Below are 23,429 nucleotides of genomic sequence, written 5' to 3'. Positions count from 1 at the left end.
GTTCGAATCTTATTTTACGAATCGCCGACAGACTGTTGTGATTAAAAATGTCAAAGCATCTAATCATCCCCTGAACTTTGGTATGCAACAGGGATCAATACTGGGTCCAGTTCTTTTTACAATGTACTTGAAACCCCTTATTTCTGATTTTAATCGAAATTACCAATCTTATGCAGACGATAGTCAAATCTTTAAGTCAGCAACCTACGACCATTTACATCTTTTAATTGAACGTTTCCAATCTTACTTTGTTAAATTCAAAACTTGGATGGAACTGCACAGACTAAAACTTAACGATAATAAGACTGGAATAATATTTATCGCTAGGCCAGCAATCTTTGAAAATGTAGAGTGTGAATCGATCGTTTTAGGAAATAGATAGTGTATTTGAAACTTCTAAGGTTGTTCGAAATTTGGGTGTATTTATTTATTCAGATTTGTCTTTTAACAGCCAAGTGAATCATATCGTTAGGTTGACATACATGGAAATGAGAAGAATACGTAGTGTTAGACATCCATCACAAGAGATATCTCTGCCTTGTTAGCTAATACTGTCAAAGCTAGATTATTGCAATTCTCTCCTCTCTTCTATAAAGAAAGACGAAATAAAATCCCTTCAGGTAGCCCCGAACGATGCTGCCAAGCTTATTTATAGAAAAAGGGGAAATCAATCTGCATCGGGTTTGCTAAGAGAACTCCACTGACTTCCCGTTGAGAAACGTATTGAATATAAAATCTGTAGTATTGTTTTTAAATCACTGCACTCTGATTGTCCTGGATACATTAATGACATGCTAAATTCTATGTCTCATCCAGAAATCTGAGATCAAACTCTGATAATAACATACTTGTGAAGCCAAACATGACTGACAAAATTAGCGAGCATGCGTTTGAATATTCGACACCCCTTATCTGGAACTCCCTTCCAAGATATATCAGAGAAAATAGTGATGCATAATTCTTTTTAAAACATCTTAAAACGTTTGTTTTTAATATGTTACACTGTAGAATTATATTGCTTTGTTTCATATTGCATGTTTGAGTGATTGTATGTTTGAGTGAAAGTAGCCAGGTTACTGTTAAACGCTTTGAGTTTGTTGATATACAGGGTAAGGCGCTCTATAAAAACCATATATTATTTGTATTATTATTAATATCATTATTATTATTATTATTATTATTATTATTATTATTATTATTATTATTATTATTATTATTATTATTATTATTATTATTGTTATTACATATCTTTTTAGATTTTTTTCGCCGCTTATTTGGCAGGAAATTGAAATGATGTCATTAATCTAGAGTATAGAGACTAACCGAGGCACGGGGAGGTGGAGTAATCCTTCAGTTATCCAATGTACCATGAATAGGTTTTAATTAATAATACAATATAACAAAACTTATATCAACTGCAGTGTTCCTTTAATTAGTCTAACGACAATGTGACCTGGAGTTGCAGAACGTAAGCCATGTATAAAGATAACCCTGCCGATGGCGTTGGTTTGGTGCTTTACGAAGACAACAACGACGTTGACAACAACAAGGACTACGATGAGAACGGTGATGATGGTGATGATGATGAGTGCTGATTGTAAAGGATTTTTAAGTAGTAGTATTCAAAGATATGTCTTGCATTTTTATGTGTTTTTGTCGCCGAATACAAGTCTTTGGCGATCATTAATCTGGCTCTTTGCTGTGAAGATAGATGATTTAATTTTCCAAAATAATAGTCCCTTAAAAAAACGAATAAACTATGAATACTTACATGCTGCTTTATAATATTTAAATAATCGGCTAGACACTGTACTTTTAGAGCGTACGACTAGTCAATGTTATAATCCATAACATTTTATCGAGCTGAAGATAGTATTTACCGTATGTGACCATCCTGTCTACAGATCAGTAACATATGTGACAGTGCATGACATGAACAGTCGGAAGGGGAAAATTTAGGATTTGCATTTTTTTTTGTTTTGCATTTTCTGAAAGAATATGCTCCCCAAAGCATTTTAATCTTTATTTGAAGTATTTTGGGTAATTTTTCATGAATTTATGGTCAGATGTATGGGAAAGGTATCCAGCAATTTTTCTCACATTTCATAATTTTTCAACTTGACTAGCTGTAAAAAATATTTAGAAGTAAAATTAGGCTTTGATATTTCCCGAAGATTTACAAAAAGTGTTGATTTAATCATTCATTCCAAGAACTCATTTTTGATCAAAATTGACCTTCTAACTAAACTTGACAATATTTCAGTTCAAACATTTCACCATCCGACTGATTATGTCATTCGCTGCAACATATAATTGGCACGAAAATAAGGAACGAGTGGGTGAGGATGGTGGGAAGACATGTGCAATCAAACTGGGTCAACTGGCTGGCATAACGATCTAATTCGAGACAAGCAGTAAAAATAGGCTAAATTAACGTTGTTATGGTGGATGTATGAGGTTCACTACATACAAAATCTCATTCTCTTCTAATTGGCCATGAGAGACAGGATGACATTATTATTCCAACCGATGTCCACAGACCGAACCTGGTCCTGGTAATCCTTGGGTATCCAATTTGTCATAAATAGATCAGGACTAATGTAGTGAGATGTAAATGGATTGCGTCCCTTGTCTTGATTGGTTTAATGGTACGGCCATGTGGAGTTGAGGAGATAATAACAAGAAGAGGGATTAGGTTCTTGGAGAAGGCGATATTAATCCAATCACAGAGTCTTGAGACTTAGGGATGCGTTGAAAGATGGTTGGCAATTCTTGGACATCCTATAATTTGACATGTATAGGTATAGAGTTATGGGAATGGAGTGCAGTCTTGATTGGTCCAATGACGTGGTGACATGGAAATTAGGAAGACTAACAAGCAAATGGATTTTGGAGATGGTGTCGAGATTTCGTGCAAGTAGAAGATTATGATAATAATGATGACGACGAGGATGATGGGGAAGATAGTGATGATAATGATGATGATGATGATGATGATGATGATGATGATGATGATGATGATGATGATGATGATGATGATCATGATGACGATGATGATGCTTATGATGTGCCGCTAATAGGACCATAACTAAATATCATTCAAATGTTGCCAATAACAAATTATGATACACATAAGAAAATAATAATTAGTTGTCATATTATAATTATTATAATAATTTTTACGTGTTTTATCATTCGGATTGTGGTAGGAAAAAGACAAAAGGAAAAAGAAGAAAAAAAATCGATTTTTTGTCACCATCCTTCTACTAAAAATAGTTCCCAATATCAATAATTTGTGTATGGAAATATGCCTGTTCCTCTGTCAATGATAACCTAAATTACTTTATATGTCAATACAATATGGTGTCATTTCTCTAGACATAGATGTCAAAGCAGTATAATAGTACTGTGTATAAAACAAGTCAGTGTGCAGAGCAAAACAATCAAGTTTAAAAAGCAAGGGTTCAAAAGTCGTGATGTCACTTCCCTCGTAATGACGCACAGTAACTTAGTAACTGGTTCTGAACTATCGGAACAATGTAGGACGCCATTATGAAATACTTCTCCGACGAGCATAAAAGTGTATCCAGAGGAGAAAAACATAATAAATCTGATCATGTTTTGACTTTATACATTCTGATGACATGACATGTGAAAAAGTTCTAGCCAGCATGAATAATAAAAAGTACCGATTTTCTTTGTTTAGAACCAAGCTGCTCATTGCTGGGCGGACGTGACATCAGACTATTGAATGCTATTGCTGCTCATGTCGTAATCGTGGCTTTATAGGATTTCTAGTAACAGGATTTCTTAAAACATCATAAGAAAACTAACTAAGGCACTACAAGTCCTGTTGATTCTTCTTTGTGCGGCTATGTGGTCTTGTGGTATGGCGCTCGCTTTCGGATCGGAAGGTCCTGGCTTTGAGCCTCGCTCGGCGCGTAGTTGAGTCATTGGAAAAGGCTCTTTACTCACACATTCTCTCATCGTACTTGGGCGTAAAATGAGTACCTGGTCGTTAACAGCGTTATCTCTGTCCGAAAAATTGTAATACCGCCTGCCTAACAGGCGTCATGTAACGTCCTACATGGTAAGTGTTGCTATTACCTCTTGTAAAGCGCTTTGAACATGTTTAGTGGATATTGCGCTCTGTAAAAGATGAAGTTTGTTTTTGTTTTTTGTTTTTTGTTTTTTGTTGTTGTGTTTTTTATACCCATAAATTGAGATAAAATTGTGCTCTATGGGTTTAAAAGGGCATTTTACATTTGAGGAGGTTACTTTCAAAACATGCTTAAGCAAACCTCAGCAGAGAAAATTTGAAGTTTCAAAACACTCAGAGTATTTTCCATTGAGGCAAACAAGACACGTATTTTCCTCTTTAAGCTGCTGAATGTATGATTAAATATAGCATTTTTTTTCTTCTGAATGATGAAAATGCAATGTTGTGGGTTTTAAAGGTCGTCATCTTATTTACATTCTGGCATAGATCTCACCAGTTTGGTTTTTCTAACTACTCGTAAATAAAATGTGTCAATTATACGATTTCTCACCTCCGATAAAAATCGAGCATGTGTTGCATCCCATTAAATTAATTACTCCTCACACAAGACAAAAAGCTTCAAATATTGATGATGAGCAGATTAATATAAGATATAAAACAAAGAAAATATAAAGAGGCAAACATTGATAAGGCTTTGCTTGCAAATTACTCCTCTATGAACGCGGAGAACGCCTATCGGGATAATTTTTGCTCTATAGATAGTATGCGTTTGGCCAAGAAGTTCACAACATTGCCAGTATAACGGACCAACACACAAAACTGTGTGTAACCATGATCGTTTATAGTCAGGTTAATACAGTCACTCGGGTCATTGTTATTGTTTTTTGCCATCCGCGTTTGAGAGTAACTCTCACTAAACTGTATTAACCAGACTATCAACGGTCAAGATTACACAGTGTTGTGTGTTGGTCCGTATACTTCCGGATGGCAATGTTGTGAGATTCTGACCAAGCGTATATTATCTATAGATGGAACGAAATTAAAGTCACTCAGCTCTTTGTTATTGTTTTAGACAGCCATTTTAATTATTAGTTCTCACTGAATTCTATCGATAGGATTATAAACATTTAGGGTTTCACTAGTTTTTGGGGGTTGGTACCTTATGTCCGCTGGCAGATTTGGAACATTTTACATAAACGCACAGCATCAATTAAAATTATTTAGTAAAAATCTACACTTATCGACGCCATTTAGTGATAGGAAATCTTTTGCCCCATTAAGATGAGTCTCTACGGCAACTATAGCACTATGCGTGTTTCAGCTGATTTTTAAAATTCTGGTAATAAGCTTCAACATTCGTGACGTCTCTTCCCTCGTAATGACGCATGGTAACTTAACTTAGTGACTGGCTCTAAACTATCGGAATAATGGCGGAAGCCCTTATGAAATATTTCTCCGACGAGCATAACAGCGTATCCAGAGGAAAAAAAACATTAAAAATCTGATCATGTTTTGACTTTTACACATTTTGATCACAAAACATATGAAAAGTTCTCGCCAGCATGAAGAATATAAAGTACCGATTTTCTTTGTTTAGAACCACGATGGCCGCCGTTGCTGGGCGATGTGGCATCAGACTATTGAATCCAATTGTGGTATATATTCTACAATATAGGGGTGGTAATTTATTTTGTGAGATATTAAGGCTTGTTTTAATATTTCCTTCGTCATGTTCATTCACTCCAATTCAAGACTAAAACTGGATTTATGACGATGGCCGGGTTTATTTTGAAGCATGTGCCAGGCCTGTGACCGCTAAGACGGAAAATATTCATTATCATAGTAGGTAATCTGACAAACTCATTAGCAACAAGTAAATATTAACGTGATTGGTTGATCATCTTCTTGATCCGGTGTCAGAATACCCTAGATAATGAGCTATTAAATGTTAGTAGTAATGACCGGTACCCACTTCAACCGTTACCCCTCTATTCGCCACTCACCCCCCCCCCCCTCTAATTGTATCTATTACAAACGATTGGTGCCTTGTACTACATCTCAGACCGAAGACTAATTCTCATTCTTTTCTCGAGATATAACCAAAAGAATAATTTACTTCTAAAACGAATTAACGAAATTTTATACAATTTTTTTTAAAAATTATTTTACTTTATTTTGGTCACGACACCTAGTTAAGTTTACCCAATTCTTGAGAAATATGAATATCTAACATGAAAGCAAATAGTTAATTAAGGAATTAAATGCCGCCAACTAACTCCTAGATAATAAAGCTTTGTGGCGGGACACCGGAATAATTCGCTTTTCTCAAGACCCTTGTGGTAAAGGGATTCATCAAACATTGAATCGGAACTCAGAACGGAATCGCTTTCAAGCCAAATCACATCCAATTGTAAACAAGCTACCCGATGTCTTGGTTTTAATTAAATGAGAGAATAAACAATTCACATCTAGCAGGAAATTCCGAGATGGAGGGATATGGAATGAGAGGAAGGGTCACGGGGGAAGGTGAAATCATTATTATTATTATTATTATTATTATTATTATTATTATTATTATTATTATTATTATTATTATTATTATTATTATTATTATTATTATTATTATTATCATCATTCTCATTATTATCATTATCATTATTCTTAATATCATCGTGATTATCATCATCATCATCATCATCATCATCATTATTGGACTCCTCCGCTTTTGAAATCTCCCTTTATCACTCCTTGTGGGCCACGTCCTCTTCTTTTTCTTTCGCCCAATAATATTATATCGACAATCTCAATTGGATTGATGGAGTGTCATGGTATTTGAAGACGAGTGACTCTTATCAGGGAGATTCAAGTGCATTCATCACTCTCAGTTACATAATATGTATTGATTTTTTAAAAATATAATCCTATAAAATGCCAGAGCTGGAGTGCGCACCTATTCGATTTTTTGGTAAACTTATGAAGAAATGTATGATGTATAATGTTGCAAATATATTGTCCATTATGTGTAGAATCCTTACGATGAAAGTTACTGAGAACTGGCATCTGATAAATAACACAAACTGATGACTGTTCTTAAACACTTTCATAGATCTGCGCTTTACAATGCAGTGAATGAGGGTCGGTCGGTGAGTCTTGGAGCCAAATTCTATCCAGGTTTACGTAAAGTTAGGCACTCCTTGATCCCACAAATTTGAACTATCCAATCATTTGTTGGATAGGTATTGGGAACCTGTAAAATTATGCCCCTGGTAGATTGCGTAGCAATTCACGTTCTACCAATTAGGCCATTGTAATTCTCATCTCCTCCTTGCGAATTCCTTGACTCCGGGCTTTTTGGTAAAATGAATTAAGGCAAGCCCGTAAGCTTCACTTTCTTCAGCTGTAATTGATTTATAATCATTGTGCAATGTATGATATTTTGTTTCCACTATCCTTTTAGGATGTCGGTTTTATGTTCATATTATATCGTTCAGGTATCAATCTAGAAATGACGGAAGCATTGTAACTAGTTTACCATTTTATTGTTCTTAAGATAAGGCAGCATTTGCTCCACCTGGTTTCTACTCTTCCATTGCGTTTCGTTGAACTTAGATCGGACTTATTTGGAAGGGTATTAGAAAAGCATTTATTATTGAAATTAAATCTCTAATTCCAAGTACTGTTCTCATTTATTGTTTTCATTAGAATGCATCTTGTCTGCAATTCCCCCCCCCCCCCCCCACCCCCGTGCCCTTCCCCTTGTGTTGATTAATAGGATACTATAACATTGTGTGCACGGCCTAGAGCGATATAGGTCCATTCAAGGCTACCGGAGATTGAAAAGAATTGAGTAATAAGTATCAAAACTGTCCTCTCCATCTAATAAAGTATGTTACGCAATAATCTGAATGTGAAAGTAATGACTACTGCTTGTCTAGCGTTACCAAATCCTTGGAGACATCTGATGTCAAGTAGTCAAAGAGCCCGTATCAGAACCTGTCATCCGAGCAACCTTATCTCTGTCATCGTACAATGACAATAATATTGTAATGACTGACTGCTTGATCATAGTAACAATGTCAAAATGACATCCTGTATTATTACTAGGAAATGTCACTCGTGATCGGATATTTAAGAAATAAGCACAATTACAATGTTATTTCTTGTACTGTCAGAAATTAAAAAAAAAAAGAATTTTAACAATTGGTGTTCGATTTTACAAGAACTTGACATGAGATCTCAAGGTTTTCACCAAGAAAATAGTAGACTAGGGCTTGGCGTCGCCTCGTTATTACTGCTATCGCGGTGGGAGGGTTAAGTCTATACTGCCGTTTTCTGGAAAAACACGTATTAAAATTTTTGACCAGAAAACACGTCTTCAAAAATGATGTCCCAGGTTTGAGAGTTCGTGCTAAGATGAGACTCATTTTAATCTATCGATATTTGAAGGACGAGTTTTCTGGCCAAAATTTGAAATACATGTTTTCCAGAATATGGCATGATATTCATAATGTGATAATAAATAATTGAAGGGATTATGAGTTGAAAGAATATCGGTACCAACAGCCGGTAAATGTTAAGGTTGATTTTCAATTAGATTAAATTTTCTGCATGGGGAATTGGGAATAAGGGTTATTTTTGAACTATCATTGAAATGTTATCCAAGCCACGGCAATTTGTACCATGCGAAGGATACACTTATCTAGGTATATTAACCTTAAAATTATCACAGATGTAATATCAGTGACAATATCAATAGTTTATTACAAGGTTTCTGATATTTACAAAGATAATAAATGTGTTACGCAAATTGTAAATATATTAAGTATCTACCATGGAGATCAATTCTATAAATGTCACGTCCCGAAGTGTTAAGAGATGATAATATATTGTAGTGATAAGGAAGAATAGTAAATAAAACGCTTTAATAGTATAAAACCTGGAACAAGCACAGGATAAGCACCATCCTGCGGTTTGCACAAAAATTATTTCATTATTTGACTGCTTAAATTGTGATGCTTATTCTCAATCGATGGATGCTTATCACATATGAAAGAAAATGAAATTGCGAGCTGCTATACATTCCTCAAAGCATAAACAATTTTACTAAACAGAAAATCGTATGAATTAGGGGGGGGGGGGGAGAAGAGGAGGGGGGGTAATATTTAACTGGGCACCCGTGATTAGCACATGTTTTGAGATATTATTTAATCTCTCTCTCTCTCTCTCTCTCTCTCTCTCTCTCTCTCTCTCTCTCTCGCTCTCTCTCTCTCTCTCTCTCTTATTTTTTTCATTCTTTCGCTGTGTGTGTGTGTTAAAACTTACACTATTACTACTACTACTACTGCTACTACTACCACCACCACTACTACTACTACTACTACTACTACTACTACTACTACTACTACTACTACAACAACAACAACAACTACTACTACTACTACTACTACTACTACTACTACTACTACTAATGATAATATATAATAATAATAATAATAATAATAATAATAATAATAATAATAATAATATTAATAATAATAATAATAATAATAATAATAATAATAATAATAATAATAATAATAATAATAATAAAATAATAATAATAATGATAATAATAATAACAACACAATAATAATAATAATAATAATAATAATAATAATAATAATAATAATAATAATAATAATAATATTTCACCGCATTTTGCTCCATTCAGCAGTAATTAAATAGTAAATAGGAGGTTGGATTATCGTATTAAAACATCATTGAAATCCATTTAAAAGCGGTAACATCGTTCAGGGATCTACAAATCTAATGCGTCAAAGAACAAAAAGTACAACCAAATTAAAAGGAGACCTTGACACTTTGAGCTCCATTTAAATTGCGCATGGTAATCATTATAGTGGGGACTATTGATAAGTAATTAACATTTGTTATACCAATGAACGATCAAAGCATGATTCATAATATTTTTCCTTTAAATTTTGGTCATAAAACGTTTGCCTCATATACCAATACATTAAAATAGCCCCGTCCTCAGCTTGTCGATTATTAATCCTGTACTATATCCTACATAGTGTACTCCTGATAGACATTATCAATACTGAAACTGTCCTTGAATGAGACGGTCAACTTCCTTATGACACCATGATGTGTTCCATCAATTAATTCAGGCAATCCAGAAAAGTCAGCCACCTCAAGGTGCCAAAAAACCTCGCCATATTATACACTTTCAGATGATTAGTTCCGGTCCTCCCTTCTTCAGAAACACTCTTAAACTCATGTCTACTCATCCCCGGAAGTCCATGTAGCTGTTGGAGAGCACTCGTTTCATACGCAAAGATTGTCAGATCAATCAGGATGACGTCGAGATTTCTTTCTCTGACCCTTCTGTCCGTCCAATCACCAGTGATTGGGTACTTTGCGATAGACTTGCGTCCTATCCAACGGGTAGCAAGCAATTGCTATTGGGTTTCTGCCATCCCATAGTAATAGTAACCGGAATGAAACCCGGCTCCATGAGCCTAATGGCTCTGAAGGATTACTATTTATACTTAAAAGACAAACAAGAGCATAGAGCACGACATCGTCATCATTATGCGCTGTAGAAATGCCATATTATTATTATTATATTATTTTATATTATTATTATTATTATTATTATTATTATTATTATTATTATTATTATTATTATTATTATTTATTTTATTTTTATTATTATTATTTATTATTATTATTATTATTTATTATTATTATTATTATTATTAGCCCAGGCATTAAAATCAATGGTGAGAATATCAATAATATAAGATATGCAGATGACACAGCACTAATTTCAGACACAAAAGAAAATTTACAACTACTCATCAATAAAATAGTAACAGAGAGTGAACGTATGGGGTTATATTTAAATGTAAAAAAGACAGAATGCATGGTTGTATCAAGGAGAGAAAGAAATCCAATATGCAACTTAATAAGCAATGGAAAAACTATAAAACAAGTTCAGGCATTTAAATATCTTGGATACATAATAACTTCAGATGGCAGATGCAAAACAGAAATAAAACGAAGAATTGCAATAGCTAAAGATAGTTTTAATAAAATGAGTCTAATTTTTAAAAACCACAATATCTCAATGACAACAAAACATAGAGTTTTGAAGGTCTACGTATGGTCAGTATTGTTATATGGCTGCGAAAGCTGGACAATTACAGAAGACATTAGAAAGAAACTGGAGGCAGCAGAAATGTGGTTTCTTAGAAGGATGTTAAGAATCTCATGGACAGAGAAGAAAACTAATGAAGAAGTATTAGAGCAAGCTGAAACTAAAAGGCTATTAATTCGTACAACAAGAAAAAGACAAATGCAATTTTAGGACACCTAAATCGACATAAATGTATTGAACATCTTGCTCTCACAGGAAAGATAGAAGGTAAAAAGAGTAAAGGTAGACCAAGAAAAACATATTTGAATAGTTTGAACAGCTGGGTGACAAAGAAAGAGAAGAGTAATATTAGTTTTCGGAGGTTATCTGATCAAAGAGATGAATGGCGTATCATGATCACCGATGTCTGGCACTGACTTGGTACTTGAAGAAGAAGAAGATTATTATTATTATTATTATTATTATTATTATTATTATTATTATCATTATTATTATTATTATTATTATTATTATTATTATTATTATTATTATTACTAACAAGGATTGACTTACTTGATAAACATGACGACTCCTACTTTCGCCATGTCCTCCTGTACCATCCTCCATGTTTCAGTTACTAACTCCTTCTGTCGTTCCGTGAAACTTGGTAGCTCCACTTGTTGCTCCTCAATACTACTACCACCTCCTCCAACACCACCACCGCTACCACCATTTTCGGAACTTCCGTTGACTGAAGTAGAATTCCCATTGGAAGTCCTGTTCTGGGGAAGGTATTTCTTACGGCGACTGCTCTTCTCATATTTTGTTATCTGCCTAATTTGGTCTTTCTTTGAGTTTTGGGCTCCCATGGTCTCATGCAAAACAAAACGAAACGTGATAATGAAAACAAAAATTCTAAAATGGTTCACAGGAGTGATTTATTATTATTCCAACAGGACATGACGTATTGTGAAATCACGTGATAAGATAAGTGAGCGCATTTCATTGACAATATTTACCATGGTTAACACATACTGACACACTTAACTCTCATAAAAATACTTCAGACTACCATGATTAGTGAAGATATTTTTTAAACAATTCATCAATTTTTATGTTCTAAAAAGCTGTTACACACAACTGAGATTTATTTTATTCTATCGCATTTCTTGTGTACGTCTTTCTTTTAACATTTAATTCGTATCACAATCCATAGCTTGAAAGGCTGTTTTATTCTGAAAATAGAAAAGAGAAACACGAATTACTTGTTATGTTTTAAATGGTATTTAAAATATATGTCATGAGTTGTTTGAGCTAATTGGTGATATTAGCATAAAATCATATTGCCGGATGGGGGCTTCTGACCTCTCATGGCCGGTAAATGGGTCACTTGTTGTGTCTCCTGTTGTGTCTTCTATCACTCATATCTGTTTTCCCTTTCCATTTTGCTTTCTGTCTTTGCTCTTGATTGGAATTGCTCGGTTTTTTCCTGGTCCTGGTGGGGATCCTTAGCTACTACATTTTTTGAGGGATTTTTTTCGTTGTAAATCCTCTTTCTGTTTGCACTATTACAGTTATTAGTTTTGAATATATCATTGCATTTTGTAAACATTTAAATGTATTCTTCACAACTGGATACCTTGCTTGTACTTGGATAGAACGTTTATGCAATGATTGCTCATGAAATCTTTGTTCTCTATTTGTACCAGTCACCTTTGTCCTTCTTTTTCTTTGGTACTTTTAACACCTTTTCCTCTATCATATCCTTTATTGCTGATGCTGAAATGAATTAATAGTGTCGCAAACGCCATAAAATCCATAAAAGACTAATTTAAAAAGTCATTTTGATGCGTCTTTTCTCATGATTGATTATGTATAATTATAAAATATTCCTGTTCTAGAACAGTGTGTTAAAACGTTTGTATTATCTTACTGTGTGAGTTTTTAAGCCAACATAATTAATGTTTAATATACATATTTAAGTAGTATGATTTACTCTCAGTTACCATTACAAATATATAAAAACATGTTGATTGTCAAATAATATGCCAAGTAGCCTCTCTTTAATCTTTCTTTTTTATGGTCAGTAATAGATTTCATAAAGCATTTGGGTCGCCCATCTTTGGGCTTTGTCAATTTTAGAATGTCTTTGATATATTGGACTCCAAGTGAATTGCCATATTCGAGAGAGCTTTAACAGATCAAACATATCACACATGACAAACCACGTCTATATCATAACCCAATTCTCATTTTACGTGAACAAAATATTGACACAATGCGATATTGATTGGATGTCACAATGTAAATATGTCCGTGATGGGTGATACTTATGATCTGCTAAATCTCTCTATTAGGTTGCACTTTTAACGTATTGATAATGAGAAACACATCGCAGTTCTAATAGATTTTGATTACAAACGCAATCACACCATTTCATGTCCAACAACCATCACTGGGGGCGTCTTATTTAATCACCAGAAGTTTTTATCTTTATTTTTCTTTCTCGTCCTTGCAATAGAACGGATAAATTATAATGACACTTCTATGCGTACATTTTCTCAGACATTAATTTCATGGAATCTACAAATTGCTCTGAATTATAACATTCGTAGAAAAGTGAATATATCATTTGGACTAATAAATGTTTTGGGGCACATGTGCTCTTTGCGGATAGCTCTTTTTATGCACGTTAGTAGATACTCAACTCTCAAAAACACCAATTATTTTGTAAGGATAAAAGCTTTTCCTGTTTACTATATCCTAACCTTCTTGTTTTCCTCGTCAAACACTTGATTGAACAAGGTTAAATGAATAAGTCAGCAAAATAAGAGTTGATCTTTAGGTAGGTAGGAGAATTAGCCATCAGATGCATTATCGAAAGCTTAGGTTTTTTCCATTAACAGTAAGGAGAATAGTTGTTCTTATTACTTTTGCTGAGGAGGTTCAAGTATGTATTTGTTTGTGACAGTTTCTAAGTGGAGTAGCATAACGTCATGCTGTGATGCAATAGTATATATTCGGCTCCAATAGCATTTTCCCAATTATTGGGCTGATATTTAGACAATCCAATTAACAAATTACGATTACGGTTACAGATGAAGGAAGGAAGACAATAATCTTCATTTAATCTGTATGGCTTGTTTGAATCATCTGGTTTACAAAGATCCTGAATATGAGACAAGAATGGTGTTAGTACGCTCTGAATCTAAAGGCTGGCTTGCTCTTGTCTATTGATTATCGCTTCTGCAATATATGTAACCAATCTCCTCCAAAGATTATCATGATACGGTGTTGCTTGAGAAACCAGGGGTAACCTGGGCCACTTTTTATAAAATAAGTGCACCAAATACATTTATTTTTTCAAAATCTTGTAATGAGTAAAAATTGTTAAATCTTGAAAAAAAAAGAGTTTTTGGTATTGTCTTAGAATGAAATTGATGACCAATAGTGAATTTCCATCTTAATTTATAAAATTTGAGCAAAATTATTTACTAATATTGAATAGAGTGGATTTTTAATTTTAGAAATCTTAATTATCCTAGTTCTGATCACTTTGGTTTATATCTCTATTTTATTCCAGGTAGTGCATTCTGTGCAATCTGACATAAAACCAAAGGCGCTCTTGGTTTAGTAGTTTGATTCATATCAAATTCACAATTCGCACAACTGTTTTCCTACTAAATACATCATAGTTAGTGACAAATTGTTTTATATCAAGTGTTGTTGTTGGTCAGGGACCCCTTGTAAAGCGTTTTGAGCACGTTTAGTGGATATTGCGCTATATAAAAGGTAAACTTTAAACAAAAATATTTCTCCATCATTTATGCGCTTGTTAGTTTGTAAGGCAAATGACAACATAACATAATAATGTTACAACCAAAACAAAAAAGCATCATTGCATCCATGATCATGCCGGATTAATTTGCCACGTCAACGCCTTCATCCAAACAAAAGAATAAAATCTGGTCATCCGATTTGACCTGGCCTCCCAAGACTGTATTTCGTCCCCATACACGCTTGGAATTCTGGGATTTCATCAGAAGCAAAAACAATATTATGCAGATCACAGCTGTTCCCTGACAAAACATCATTTTTTTTCAATTAGTTCAAAAACCTTTTACTCCAAATATTAAAGTGATACTCAGCTGTAAGAAGCAGTGGACCGTTTAATGCAATGAATAAAAATGATTGTAACAGCTTTGAAAAAGAACAAAATACCAAACACGGAGTTTTTGGGCTCAAAACCCTTCGTCAGCTGGACAAAAACAGTTCTTTCTCATGTTTTTATTGTTTTTGCTGAAGAAGGGTTTTGAGTCCGAAACGTTTCGTGTTTGGTATTTTGTTCTTTTTCGAAGATTTTTTTCGCTCACTACATTTTATTCTCCAAATATTTCGATCAGTTAAGATAACCTTAGTTCAACTTGCCTAATCATCGAAACAAACCTTATACTTATTCGAAGTGTCTTTGACAAGTTCGACGTCATCTTAATCAATCGATATTTGTAATAAAAGCTCTCTGGGCGTTTTATTTTCAGATTACAGCAGATTAGTGTTGAGCTCAGCTGATTCTTAATCGTGTGAATGACGTTTTTGGGGTTAGTAATAGAAGTTATTTATGATATGACGTTAACATTAGAGAATTCATGTTGTCAGTCAATTGTGAACATAACTCGTTATACCGCCACTTTGAGACCTTGGAAACTTTGGCCAAATGACGAAAAGATTTAAAGTGGATTTACTACAGTCCATGCTAATCACTTCATAGGCTATGAGCGAAATTAAGATTGAGTTGAGGCGTGATAAAAGTCTAGCGAGATTCGCTATTTATTTTGATTTTTTCGAAATTACGTCTTGGTACATATTCATCATCTAAGAAATTACTTATTAAAATAATATTTGGTCAGAAAACTCGTCCGTGAAGTGTCAGGTTTGAGACTTTTTGATAACATTAGGGTTATTATAATAGTTCGATATTTGAAGGACACGTTTTCTGGCCAAATATGTTTGTTTTGTATTTCAAAGTACTGCAGAATACTCCAGTCATCAACGATTGAAATATGCCTTTCTTTGTCACCCCCCCCCCACACACACACACACACACACACACCCTTCCCGACCAATGAGTATTTTTTCATTTATAGTGGGAAGTCTCTGGTTATTTTTTTACTTTTTAGTAGTATTGGGCCCACATTAAATTTTGTTTATGATGTTTCAATCCCTCCCACAACCCTCCCACCTCCCCCTCCTTCTCCCTCTTTCTCTCTCTCTCTCTCTCTCTCTCTCTCTCTCTCTCTATCTCTCTCTCTCTCTCTCTCTCTTTATATATATATATATATATATATATATATATATATATAATTATATATATATATCCCTCTGAAGATCTTTTGATTCGGTTTTTTTCTGTCCATCTTTCAATATGCTTCATCTCATATTCCTAGTGAATCTTGTGTTTGCACATGAAAGAATACATTTTCATTGGTCATAAGAATGTTTCTTTTTGTTCACCATCGAAGATTAGATTATGTTTGTTCGAAGTATATGTTAAACGATTGAATGTTTATTTAGATGTCATCATAAGTGCTGAATATCGACCAGTAGTGTCCTAGCTAAGTCGATAGTGTAGTCGAGTATTTCGAATATTGATTTTGTGCCCATCCCTTACGTGTTGGGCAGAATAAAGTAGATAATTAGTTTGTCTTTAACTGAAATATAATATTTCCCCTGCAACAAGGACATTGTAAGCAATGGAAGCGAAATGCTTTGCAGATCAAGGAATCCAATGTTTGCTTTTGAAATGTGTATATATATATATATAAATATATATATATATATATATATATATATATATATATATATGATATATATGGTTGATGACAATGATGATTATGATGATGATGATGCTGATGATAATGATGATGATGATGATGATGATGATGATGATGATGATGATGATGATGATGATGATGATGAAATATGATGAGCATTTTAAATCGTCTTCCAGCTATTTTGATAAGTGATATGTTTCAGATATTTAAATATTAATTAATCTTTATCTATATTCTTTAAATTAATGAACAAAAAGAAAAGACCATCTACTAGTAAGCAAAAGAGGTCGGTATATCTATTTAAAACGGTTTGCTGATTTTTGATTGGGTAAAAAGTCTGTATGGATAAGCTAAGACTTCATTGATTGATCCATTAAAGAATGGATCCGACAGTATAATATAATTTGTTGTATAGCATGTCATCGTTCTAATGCCATACTATCAAAGTTCTTATCACAAACGATGGCCGAGATATAGGGGGAATGAACACAAAACATTTCCTTACAATGTAGTAGGAGATTGTATTGTATCAAAACTACTTAACTCAATAAAATCATTTTTGATTAAAGAGCTTTTACTGGGGGGGTTTTTTCTGTACATTAAAACGACATGAATTATAAAGTTATTTACGTGTCTTTAGTATTAACAAAAAAGTGTCCATTTTCATAATATTGTTAAGAAATAGATATCACGGGATTTTCAAATAAGCCTAAAATACAACTCTCAAGAGATTATGCCATCAAGTTATTTACACCAAAGTACGCGAAAATAAGATTCAGAATCTCGTTGAAATTATAGAAAGTGTCTTGAAATGATTCTTTGTGTAAAATCTTCCCACCTGTTAAACCTGTCAGTATCATAAATCATCTCCTCTCATGGAAAATCCATCAAACTCATCACTTAATCAGAAATGATATAATTCTTGTTTTAAATAACAAAGCCTAGCAAGGTCCTAGGTTTGAGAGTTTATTTGCCGAGATGGTATTTAAATCGATCAATGTTTGAAGGATGAGTTCTCTGGCCAAATTCTTAAATACGTGTTTTTCCAGAGTACGGCAGTTAACTGATTAAAACACATTGCCTTTTACACTATTTTCCAAATATCTTAATTACTTCTATTAATTTCTATTTTTTTTCTCTTTCCATTGTTTCCCTGTTTATTTTCCTTTTCATTTTAAAATTCTAATTAGGCCGTCTAGAATTGATTTGTGAAATGTTGCATTGTATGGTCTGAGCATAAAACATAAAACATCTTTGTCCAAATTTTTTATCCATAATTCTACAGTCATTCCAATCTTGTTATGCATTAAAACTAAACAATTAAAGGTAACAGTGTGTATAAATGGTCCATGACAGGATCAAATTCCTATGAATTTTCAAAATAAAAACCAAAAGGATTCCATGATAATGATAAAATGGTAAGAATGGGATAAAATAGTTTGAGCTATTCATCCTAACCAATTATTATCCCATTTGTAATACAGAATAGTTCGAACTTTTTTTATATGTCTAGTAATTTTTTTATTTTGTACACCTTTTAATACTTGTATTTGATGCTTTTCATTATTTTAAAGACTCCCTTAATTCCTTTGCTTATCATTATGGCCAGTTTTGTTATTGCTGGGGTTAATTTTGGCTCTCTATATATTATGATATATACCGAAGAGATCGTCCTGACAAAATGCAATGTGAGTGTCCTTACTTATATATAACACTCATAAATATATATATTATATATATATATATATATATATATATAAATATGTATATATATATATATATATATATATATATATATATATATAATATTTATATATATATAATATATATATATATATATATATATATATATATATATATATATATATATATATATATGATTTCAGAGGTTTGATCCGCCGACCATCGATATTGAGATGGGAAAAGATATATATTTTAGCGCGTACAAAATGCTGAAAGTGGGTCGTAGTAGACCATGCCAATCCGATTCATTTTCTCCGTCAAAAGATTCAAAACAATTGAAATTTATCGTACATTCTACAAGAGTTGACTTCCCACATAGTCTCCAACGCGAAAGAAGCCAATAATAACAAAAACAAATAAGACGTTATCGTCGTTCCTTTAAAACTTCATGAGGAATCGTTTGGATTTGGGATTCATAGCAACATAGCACACACATTGCTGTTTTCATTAATTCACCATACGCTACGATTTTGAAAGCAAATCATCTTTGACACTTCAAAGGAGAAAACTACCAGAAGAAACCAAATTAATTTATAAAGGAGTAGTCTGTATATAACACTCTTTCACTAAGATATTGTAACTGGCACTGTAACTGATTTTATTAAAATTGTTTTTTTTATGTTTTAATCTAAAATTACAAAAAAAAAATAGATTTCATTGATAAAAGTAACTAACTTATCTTGGTAGTTATTTGTTAATTTTGAACAATACATGCTAGCTATGCGCAACATGATACTAGGCTTGTCCTCGTCTTTTCAACTACAATATCAATAGCAGATCTTTGCTCGCTCGCTCGCTGAAAGATTTCTTAAAATGATTCTAAATCCTAAAACTCGGAACGATTCTAAGAAATCCATATATTAACTGCAACACCGAACAGCGACACGATGTACAAGAACTACGACAAAGACGACGGGCATTTTCAATGGGAATTTAGATCCTACTTTCTTCCGTTAAGATTTTCGTTTCATTACTTCCTACATCTCATTGGCATTTAAAAGAATAAATCCTTGCATTTGTTCCGGTTCCGTCCTTAAAGAAAATGAGTAGAAACCCTTGGGTGATCTCGCGTAGGGCTGAGACCACTGCTCTGATTGGTACTACAACAACAACTACTACCACTATTACTACTATTACCAATACCACTAGTACTATTACTATTGTAGGTTGGATTGCTACTAAAACCTGGGCTAATCCCTACTTTTATGTTGGTTTATGGGGTGGGGAAATGGCCCGTGCGCAGTCATTATCTGGGAAGATAATTGCCTTGATTGGAAGCTAAATTCATTAGGTTTATTTAAAGCCAAATTCCAAGTCAGGCAAGATTTGAGGAAAGAATGGGGGATTCAGATGGCCCTAACCCTCTGAGTTAAATGCTTTGGTTCTGTTTTGATTTTAGGTTTTTTAACCAGTTAACTGCTGCACTCTGGAAAAACTCGTATTTAAAAATTTGATCAGAAAGGTTGTCCATCAAATATAAATCGATTTAAATGACCCTCATCTTGGCAAAAACTTCGCGAAGTCCAAGGTTTTAGAGTTTTTGCACAGATGAGGGTCATTTAAATCGATCAATATTCGAAGGTCGATTTTTCTGGTCAATTGTTTAAAGACGCGGTTTTCCAGAATAAGGCAGTTAATTGGTTAAGGGTTGTACGTCTCTTGTGACACATTTAGGTAGCATAAGCGACAGTTTAAAAAACGGAAGAAAATGGGAAAGCCAAAAAAATGTATTTACAACCTAAACGTGCCAAATAAAAAAACCGACGATACAATTGACTGTTTTCTCCTCAGTCAAGGACTCTGGACTGGGCCATGACAAAACCAAAAACTCTCATTCCAAGACAGAGACGGAAAGCAACACGGAATAGTAAATATAGGGGTATAGAAGACAAAGCAACAGTGATCTCATGGCCTATTATGAGAGGTCAGATCACCCAACCCAGGCTTTGAATCTAATCAACAAACAAAAAACATTCGGATATGATGTGATTTAAATAGTATAATATGTCTCTTTTTAAAGTCGGTTGATGCCTGTTTTTTAAGTTGTTGTTATTTGTTTTATTTACATGTTCTTGAAAAATAATGAGATATTCTGTTCTTTTTAAAAAAACGGAGAAGGAATAGAGAGGTCGGAAGGGAGAGAAAGGATGAGCAAAATGACGATTGACATGTGCCATATGTTCTCTGTCAGATCAAAAAATGAAGTAATTGATGGAGAATTAAGTCAAAGGATGATTGATGATGTACATAATTATTTTTTATGAGTTAAGTAAATCTAAATTTATATTATGATAAGTGCATGAGACATACAACTCACAACTGTGACTTTATTGTTCGGCCCGGGTTCGTCTCCAGTCAATATTATTCTTTTTTAATTTAATTCTTTTCTCACCTTTCAAACATTTCTGCCATATATCAATATCACTGTCCAGTTTTCCTAAATAAAATTATTTTTCAGAAGTGGAAATATTATTTGAAAAAAAGTTCGCGCATTTCCATACTTAAGAGTTTTCATCGAAAGCAAACATAATAGTATAATAATATTAATATTAAATAACTTCTTCTTCTTCTTCTTCTTCTTCTTCTTCTTCTTCTTCTTCTTCTTCTTCCTCTTCTTCTTCTTCTTCTTCTTCTTCTTCTTCTTCTTCTTCTTCTTCTTCTTCTTCTTCTTCTTCTTCTTCTTCGTATTGTGGAAACCTCCAATATTGTCGAGGATCACTCCACAGTTTGTAGAGTTTTACATTTTAAACTTGCTAAAACTCTGCACATGAAACTAATTTAAAAAACACATAGATTAAAAAGTCACGTTGTGAACTCTAGCAATCGCGTGAAGGCATGTTGGCAATCGTTTTCAGCCACTTCAGCTGGGAGGCTATTCCATAGTCCTTTGAAGGTTATATTGAGAATATACGCCTTAAATAAATGTTGTACACGTTGTTGTGTCTAGAGGATATTAATTGTTTACATCGTATTCCCTCATCGTAACTATCGAATGATGGACTCAGTAATTGATGGTATGACGCCAGCCTAAGTGATTCTATTCAAATCCAAAATTTATTTTCGGTGTTTGTCCGAAACGAGACATTCACAGAACTTACCCGATAATGCGAGTCTTTAAATGTTTTGCTCCGGTTCATAATTACATTACAGCGATTTCGTGGACTTGCAATCAATCTATTACCATTCCACAAGATAAATAGATAAATTGTCTTTAAAGGGCATTTATTTTACATTTATTCTGTATGGGTGCATTTATACCATTCACATCGTTATTGGGTTATTCTAAGGGGTGATCAATAAATTTGTCTATCAATTTAGAGAGAAGAAATTTGATCAAATTCTAATTTGTGATAAATAGTATCCATATGTCAATATTAAAAGCAAAAATTAACATATTGATAGTTTGATACTTTTTGAAAAGTTGGGGGAGGTCATCTATATCTATTGATACGACAGATTACATATTTGGTCAAAATCTGAAAAGGACCCATGGCAATGCGTACTAGATTTGTTCGAATCATTTGACATCAAACTTGTGGCGCAGTATTCACTATAATAACACTCCTATAACTCTAAAGAGTTGAAATATTGAATTCACGTAGAAACAACATTGGAAAATAATGTAGATAGAACGCGATCTTTTATATAGAGCATGCAGCAATATCCACTACGCGTGCTCAAATAGCTTAAAATATGGCCACAAGCCGACAACAACATTACTATTTAGGTCAAGACATAACATTTGTAAGGTGCTATCATTACTTTTGTTTTTCGACAGAGACAAAAATGTTGACGGATTCAGAGATTGTTATAATCCTTAAAATTATGGCTCTCGGTCAAGTCGGCTGAATGTATCGTTCCACTTGTTTCGAACACATGAGCTAGTCAGTTGTTAGTATATATCATATAGGCACTATGCTTGATGATAACTTTTATTTGCATCATAAGTAGATGTAACACCATTGCAATAAGTATTGTTCCTTTATGTGTTATGTATGTATCTAGTTATTAAATTAAATATTTTATCGCGAACGTTCCTTCTTTATTTCATAGTTTTCACTGTGTTGGTGTATTAGGGATATTTGCACTTCTCTGCAAATCCCCTCATTTCTTGTTTTATATGAATTGTCTGCTTTTTTTTTTTTTATTTAGGAAAGAGACTTTCCCTAAAACAATCGCCTACTGTGCCTTTACTTTCTATAAACGATTTTGGCTGTGAGTCTTTAGCATCCTAAGAAATATTTTTAAAAATACACCGGTCATGTACTCATTTTACACATGAGAGTTATGAGAAAATAATATGACAAAAGAGCATTTTCCAAGGACTCAATATGCGCCGCCCACAGCGGGACTCAAACCTGGGACCTATAAAACCGTGGGACATAACAATAAACCACACGTGACACGTGAACAGACTTCTGGTTTTAACAATGAACATTTAAAACGTTGATTCACTTTTGGTTGATTCTTTTTCAGTAGTATAAATCGGGTTGGAGTTCTAGGCGTCAACTAATAATTTAAATGTCGAAGAAATAAATAACAATGTGAAATTGAATGTAACCTTCAATTTAATATAAGAAAACAGATAAAATGGACTTTTCGGGTTTCCCCTTTATCAACAAAACAGGATGATTGAAACACTACAGACGAATGAGATAATGTCAAATGACATTATCTCATTCGTCTTTAGTGTTTCATTCATCCTGTTTTGTAGAAA

General features: G+C 33.5%; 1 protein-coding gene across 1 annotated transcript in view; it reads right to left on the bottom strand.

Moving 5' to 3' along the window:
• LOC144962913 (neuroglobin-like) overlaps positions 1 to 23,429 on the bottom strand; it is a 149,332-nt gene that overhangs the window by 92,652 nt on the left and 33,251 nt on the right. Inside the window, exon 2 of the mRNA XM_078896310.1 lies at positions 11,712 to 12,373. Within this exon, the coding sequence (XP_078752436.1) occupies positions 11,712 to 12,007 (296 nt within the window). The 5' untranslated portion in view covers positions 12,008 to 12,373. The remainder of the gene's footprint in view (positions 1 to 11,711; positions 12,374 to 23,429) is intronic.

Source organism: Berghia stephanieae, chromosome 1, assembly GCF_034508935.2.
Source record: "Berghia stephanieae isolate SIO BIC M18660-M18661 chromosome 1, UCSD_Bste_1.3, whole genome shotgun sequence".
NCBI lineage: Eukaryota > Metazoa > Mollusca > Gastropoda > Nudibranchia > Aeolidiidae > Berghia > Berghia stephanieae.
The sequence above is the reverse complement of the archived record's forward strand: the minus strand, read 5'-3'. Positions and strand labels throughout refer to the sequence as shown.